The sequence below is a fragment of the Juglans regia genome, chromosome 12, assembly GCF_001411555.2.
Source record: "Juglans regia cultivar Chandler chromosome 12, Walnut 2.0, whole genome shotgun sequence".
NCBI classification, from domain to species: domain Eukaryota; kingdom Viridiplantae; phylum Streptophyta; class Magnoliopsida; order Fagales; family Juglandaceae; genus Juglans; species Juglans regia.
The window spans coordinates 17,607,544-17,615,233 of NC_049912.1; the positions used below are offsets into that span (position 1 = coordinate 17,607,544).

General features: G+C 35.8%; 1 protein-coding gene across 1 annotated transcript; it reads right to left on the reverse strand.

Annotated features, from left to right (window-relative positions):
- Positions 1-2,469: 2,469 nt before the first annotated feature.
- LOC109018672 (elongation factor 1-alpha) lies at positions 2,470-5,606 on the reverse strand. The gene is made up of 3 exons (XM_019000810.2): positions 5,459-5,606; positions 4,211-4,690; positions 2,470-3,667 (listed from the first exon to the last, which is right to left on the reverse strand). Exons 2-3 carry the CDS (start codon positions 4,670-4,672, stop codon positions 2,786-2,788), a joined length of 1,344 nt encoding a protein of 447 aa, XP_018856355.1. The 5' UTR covers positions 4,673-4,690; positions 5,459-5,606; the 3' UTR covers positions 2,470-2,785.
- Positions 5,607-7,690: the final 2,084 nt, after the last annotated feature.

Consider the following 7,690-nt stretch of genomic DNA (forward strand, 5'->3'; position numbering starts at 1 on the left):
TATGAAATAAATATCATGTTGCAATAAGTTTTAGTGCAGTCATAAAAGGTGTGAATCACTTAAGAAATTGTTACTAAGACACAAAGTTCAAAGTTGTAAATGAGTTCAATCTTACTATATATCCTCATGACTCAACCATTTATCCGCAAGGCATGTGTGAACATGTAGTTTCAATGCGATCGTTTGATGCTATTGATTTTATGAGCTGTATCATATAAGCACAAACACAATACTCTCTTCGATGGTACTGTATTTGTTGGGAAGGAATTTTGGAAAGATAGAGATAGAGGATAGGAGAATATAGAATCCATTACCCATATATATGCCAAACAATATGAACGTCTCCATCCTCCTAACAAATGTAGAAATTATTCTCATGCCATTGAAAATCCGGTTCTCTTTTAATAATATGATAAAATGTAAGATATCATGACAAATTTAGTTTGAGATTTGAAAATGATAACATTCCATGTACATGGAGCAAAGGGCTTTTTGCACATTGATAATGCAAAGAACAAAGGAAAAAAAAAAAAAAACATAGGGTACCTCACTACCCACATGGAAGTCAAAAGTTCTCTTCACATAACAATCCAAATTGATATTCTTAGTGATCCCCCTTTCTTTTCGTCGAAAATTTTAAATGCAAAAGAAAATTGATAGTTGTCCTAAAAGCTAAAAGGAACGGAACAATCCAAATTTATATACTTAGTTGTCCCAATTTCCCAAACGAATTCCATTGACAACAATCTGGCCCGTCAATGGATACCTATTTTCTTGAATCTTCAACCCAAAAACATAATAGAAGAAAACAAAAAGCATGAACCCGATACCCCACTCTTTAGATGAACACAAAAACAAAGTTGCAGATCCCATAAATGTAAAAGGTGTGGAACAAAAAGAGGAAAAAGAACAAAGAACATCAAGCATTGAAATATCCCCTGTACAAAAACAAGTTGATCTGAAATATGTTGGAGGTGTAAGCATTGAGATATTGATATCATCAAAAAACAAAACTGAGCTGGTGAAGTTTAAGGACAGTGGGGGAGGTGAAAATTTACTGTTTGGATTCCTGGGGAAGTAAGGTCGCATGGAAGGGAGCTGGAAAATGGCGCCAGAAATTGAGGGCTGCTATAGTGCGGAGTGGAGGCCGGTGCCAAATGGAGGGAGAGGGATTTTGTCAGTATGGGTTTCTAGTTAGGTCATTTGTATGGATGTGAGGGTATTTCTATTTCAAATCGATTTTTTTTTTTAATTACGTGGCATGACACATCAGTCGGGACCAAATGTCGGGACATAACCTTTGTGACTGTAGAAGAACTCATTGTATTTTGTTTGAAAGTTTAAGAAAGTTGTAATAATTAAGGTAATTGATTAAATGAAAAAGATTGAAAAGTAAAAAAATTCAAAATTGAAAAGTGTTTGTGTTTGAATGGTATTTTGATATTGAGATGAGATAAGATGAGATGGGTTGAAATCATCTGTGAAATCAAACGGGGCCTTAAGTTCATTAATGTGGCCTTTCTAATTTGTTAAAAATGGCGTTAATCCAGTCACATTTTATATTAATGAACATCATATATTAATGAACTTGTCTAAGAATTTGATGTTAATTGTAGATTATATGTATTATTCTAATGCGAGAAAGGTTTTTAAGTTAACCTTTGTATGTACTCTTATTAAGGCTAGCATTAGCGACTGATGAAGATTTTTTTTGTCAATTTATAAAAAATTTTTTATATAATTCTTTTGAAATTATATAACTGGCAATCTCTAGTCTTCACTAGTGAAAGTCAGAGATCGAAGTTTATCGTCTTAGCTCTTTGGAAAGACAAGGCAACCATGCCTCCTCGTCACTTGGTTGTTGATAAGAACTTCACGGCTCAGGCAACATTTCAGTGCTTGGCTCTTAGAGTAGGACCTCTTTTTTGGAACAACTCTTCCACTTGGGATCGATCCTTGTATCAGGCAACAATCCAGCTCCGAAGACCTTTTTAAGTTTCGATTGGGCAAGCTATAGACATCACCATCTGATAACTTCTTTACTCAAATTAAATAATAATTACATTCCATTCTTATTATATTATAGTATATTACGTAAATAGATCTTATTTATAATTTTCCTATTTATCATGTATTTGTATTTTTCTCTTTAATAGAGGGAAAGTAATGGGCTTAGGCAAATAAGAAAATAAAAAAGACAAAACTAACATGCTAGCTCATTAAAAGAGTGATTTACGCCACATACAAGCATGAATGCCGCCGCTTGTAAACTTGGCATAAAATTACAAACCCCACTCGTCTGTAGCCCGAGCGAAGAGAAACACTGCAGCAGCTCCTACAAAGTTAGCACTTAGCACATAAAAAGCGATATTAAAAAGCAGTTACACCCAACTCAGCCAGGGGTTGATCTGCCGCATTCTGGGCTCCTGCGCTAAATATGAACAATCAATCGCATGCCCACAAGCAAAATTTATCAAACCTCAACAGAAACTAAATTGAAAATAGATCCTTGAATGAGTAAAAATTTAACTCAACATCCACCATAAAAGGGTGTTCATCAATAGCAGAAACTCTGGGGACTCTGGCCAAAAGCAATGTGTCACCACCGCCTGTCTAGCACCCAGTTCTGGGTACAACCAGAGGAGGAACATATAAAGCCACAAGAAACGAAACTAGGGACAAAACCGACTAGACTCTGAAAAACCACGCAGCTACCATGAAAGTCTTTATGATAGAAATATAAATTGTTCTCAACTGAATCGATTAAAATTCCAGACCGCACCATTCACTTCTTCTTCGCAGCAGATTTGGTGACTTTAGCACCGGAGGGATCCTTCTTCTCAACACTCTTGATGACACCAACAGCAACAGTCTGGCGCATGTCCCTGACAGCAAAACGCCCAAGGGGAGGGTACTCAGAGAAAGTCTCAACCACCATGGGTTTGGTGGGAATCATCTTGACCATTCCAGCATCACCATTCTTCAAAAACTTGGGCTCCTTCTCAAGCTCCTTACCAGACCGCCTGTCAATCTTAGTGAGAAGTTCGGCAAACTTGACAGCAATATGGCAAGTATGGCAGTCGAGCACTGGGGCATAACCATTTCCAATCTGACCAGGATGGTTCATGATAATGACCTGAGAAGTGAAGTTGGCAGCTTCCTTGGCAGGGTCATCCTTCGAGTTAGATGCAACAAAACCTCGCTTGAGATCCTTCACGGCAACATTCTTGACATTGAAGCCAACATTGTCACCAGGCAATGCCTCCTGAAGCGCCTCGTGGTGCATTTCAACAGACTTAACTTCAGTTGTTAGTCCAGTAGGGCCAAAGGTGACAACCATACCGGGCTTGACAACTCCAGTCTCAACACGACCAACTGGGACAGTACCAATACCTCCAATCTTGTAAACATCCTGAAGTGGGAGACGGAGAGGCTTGTCTGAGGGCCTCTTGGGCTCAGAGATCATGTCAAGAGCGTCAAGGAGGGTTGGGCCCTTGTACCAGTCAAGGTTTGTAGACCTCTCAATCATGTTATCACCCTCAAAACCAGAGATGGGAACAAATGGGATTTTGTCAGGGTTGTAGCCAACCTTCTTCAGGTAGGAAGAAACTTCCTTCACAATTTCATCATACCTTGCCTTAGAGTATTTTGGGGTAGTGGCATCCATCTAAAAAGAACAACAATAAAAGTTACCAATTGATATAGCATAAAATATTGTTCATATATAGTAGACATTTCAAAAAAAAAAAAAAACAAAAAAACAAAAGAAAACTTATAAACTCATAAACACACTACTTCCTATGGGGATTGGAGAAGCAGAACAAATGACTATGGATCAGCAGTCACAGACATACATGTATACAAGTAAAGACGGTCAGTTTCAAGCAGTACTAATGCCAAAGTAGAATATTTATTCAGAAGCAATAGAGAAGATCAAGGAGAGAGAGGGATTTGAACCCTCCATAGTTCTTGGTAAGAACTATACCACTTGGTCATCTCTCCTATTTCTAAAATCAACATAATGTTCCAATAAAGTGGACACCCATCAAAGTTCCAGACAGCCTTTCGCAAATGCCATAAATATCAATGGTAATAATCAACATTGCTTTTCACTATGAGGGTGTCCCTTTACTAGAACTGGGAAAAATAAATCTGGAAATATATTTGAAGATCAAAACGTGAACCGAAATAAAAGGCAGGTAACAATAACCTTGTTGCAGCAGCAGATCATCTGCTTGACACCAAGGGTGAAAGCAAGGAGAGCATGCTCACGGGTCTGACCATCCTTTGAAATTCCAGCTTCAAAACCACCAGTGGTAGAATCAATGATGAGTACGGCACAGTCAGCCTGTGATGTTCCAGTAATCATGTTCTTGATGAAGTCACGATGCCCAGGAGCATCAATGACGGTACAGTAGTACCTGGTGGTCTCAAATTTCCACAAGGCAATATCGATGGTGATACCACGCTCACGCTCTGCCTTGAGCTTGTCAAGCACCCAGGCGTATTTGAAAGACCTCTTGTTCATTTCTGCTGCTTCCTTCTCAAACCTCTCGATCACACGCTTGTCAATTCCTCCAAGCTTGTAGATCAAGTGGCCAGTAGTGGTCGACTTGCCAGAGTCGACGTGGCCAATGACCACAATGTTGATGTGAACCTTCTCCTTACCCATCTTAAATCAATATATTTCCTGCAAAACCGATTAAAAACAAAGAACATTTAGTCAAATTCATATTCAACGGCAGACAAATGTAACCACGTATAAAAGCTGAAGCAATCATGAATAAAAGGTAAAGTTAACGCGAATATTTAAAAAGATATAAAAGGGTTTTGAATATTTACAAAAAGGTGAAAAGAACTAACCCAATAGTCATTAAAAAAGACCAATCTATAAAATCAAATTCGTCTACTTTTTAATCGGAAATATAATCAGTAGGACCACGAAAAACATGAAAGTCTTTCAACAATGAATAAAAAGCCATAAACAACGAACACAACCAAATAACAAAGGCAGGAAAGATTTCGATCGTAATTTTGAAATATTAAACTTCCCAAGTAAAATCAGAAATTTGATATATGAGAAAATTGATCTCAGATCAACTAAACTCCAAAATAAACTCGAAAAAGCTCCAAGTCACAAGTTGAGTAAACCAACCACAACATAAACGAGACAACAACGCCCAACCGAACCAACAGATCTAAAACAGAGAGGCGTTGAAAAAGGAAACGAAAAACATAACTGAACAAGACATAGATCCGAAAGTACCAGCCAGATCTGACCCAATTAAGCAAAAAAAAGTGGGAGTCAAGCCTAATCGCAGAGTAAGATACGAATAAAGATTACAAAAGGCACACAAAAAGAACACAAACAAGAAATTTTCACACAAAACAGAAACGGAATAGAAGCAAAACCAAAGATCTACAACTCATACAAAGGAAGAGGAACGAGTTTACAAACCTTGAGAGGCAGAAGCGGCGGTGAGGTAGAAACCCTACAACCCTGAAAGGAGCGATTAGTGAGGCAGAAAAAGAGTGGGGCAGTGGCTGTTAGAGAGCTACTGCCCGTATTTATAGATGAGGGGACTCGGAGATCGTCTCTAGGGTTTCTTCTATAGAGGCGTTGTCTCGCCATCTGGTTTTACGCTTATGTCCCCGTCCAAGGCTCACAATCACGATTTAATCCAGTTTTCTTGCCAATCAAGAAGGGCAGAGGTATGCGGACCCCGCAAAAATTCGAACACCCTGTTTTTCTAAAAGAAATATCAAAAAGTTATTTCAATCTTTAAAAAATTTAAAACAACTATCTTTAATAAAATTAAAACCCAAAGAATTCCTCATTTATCTTTGAAAAGTTTTATGAAAAATATTCCTTCAAATTTAAAATAATTATTAAAAAAAATTTATTCATCATTTTCACATCACATATAATTTTTTAATTTTTAATTTTTTTCTTATTAAATATGTGGTATATGAATGATGGAGTAGAATAACTCAATTAGTTTAAAAAGATTAAAACAAAAAAAAAAATTTAAAAAAAAAGTTTAATATATAGTATGTAGAATGATGAGTAGTAAGTAAAGCTCTTCTTCCAAAATCTACAAAAACCCAAAAAATATTCTCTATCTTTAAAAAAATTATAAATTTTTGTCTATAATTCAAAATAATCTTCTAACATTAACATATCTCAAAAACTTACATATCCGTTTAGGAATTTAATAATAATATGTATAAATGTATTTTTATAATAGAAAAAGAGTTTCTGGCTCGTTTGGATGATGAGATATAAATACATTTGAATTTCAAATCTTCTACTTTTTTATCTAATTATTACTTAATTATTAAAAATTTATAAAATTTTTAAATAAAATACAAAAAATAATTTAACTTATTCAAATCCCAAAAAAATAATATTAAAAATTATATTCTACCAATATTTTAACTTTATAAAATTTTTATTTAACTTTTTCTTTATCATTTTTTCAAAATCCCATAAAATATCTTAACTCAAACCATTTCATTACTATTTACAAATTATTTCATTACTATTTATAGATTTTTCATTTTATTTTATCTCATCTCAACATCTAAATAGACGAAATCTTTAATAAAATAGATCCTTTCATTTCAAAAGTTTGACTAAGTAGGGTTTTTTTTTTTTTTTTCTAAAACTAATAATCTATTAGTTTCTTAATTCAAACCAGACTTGATATTTTGATTAAAATGAGAAAGTTGTAATTTATAACCTTTTATATGTATTTTTATAAACTCATTTTCGTTATACAGATTCTATCATTATCTCTTAAATTCTATGCAATTTATAGACTAGATTTAGTTACACCCCCTACTACTATCTACAAGTTCACCATTAAACAGGTCATTAAACAGGCACTCCATCTCAATGGAGTAAAATTTTTTATTTATTATAAAAATTATTCCACCTTTGAGCTTTTAGTATTTTAATAATTATGATTCTCAGGAACTTTTCTTCATCAAAATAAAAGCTTTTGTCATTTTTGATTCTATCATTTTAAGAAATTACAAGACATTATAGTCTTTTATCGATAATTCTTATTATGGTGAAAATATCATATCCCAACATTTTCTCAATTTTTTTGACCATTACAAATAGTACTAGGCGGCGGGCTAGCAGCCCAGCTCGCTAAGGGAGGGGGGAGCAACCCACCCAACTTGTGTGTGGGTGCAAGCATGTTACTAACTAAAAAACGCATATATGGGCAGGGTAGGTGGGCACCCTCCTTCCTGTATAATATTTAAAAAATTCCTAGATATAAATACTCATATTTTTTTTCTCATCTCATTTTCTCCTCCAAGCCTCCCTCCTCTCATTTCTCCCTTTACTTCTCTTCTCTTATTCCCCAACCTTTTACACTGTCTTTTCTTCTCTAATTCTCAGTCTATTGCTTCTCCTCCACCTACAGCCAAGCCTTTGTCATGGGTCATGGTCAAGCCCCAAGTCTACGACGATATAACCACGACTTGGTCACGCCCCCCCCCCCCTCCACCTCGGGAAGAGCTAGCTTCCATAACCACCCCTTGACCTAGTTGGACCATTCTCGCCCGAGAAAGGTGAAGTCAATTTCATGATCGTAGCAGTGAACTACTTTACGAAGTGGGAGGAAGCAAACCTTTTGGCGACCATCACGACCAGAGCCGTGATGGAGTTCTTGTG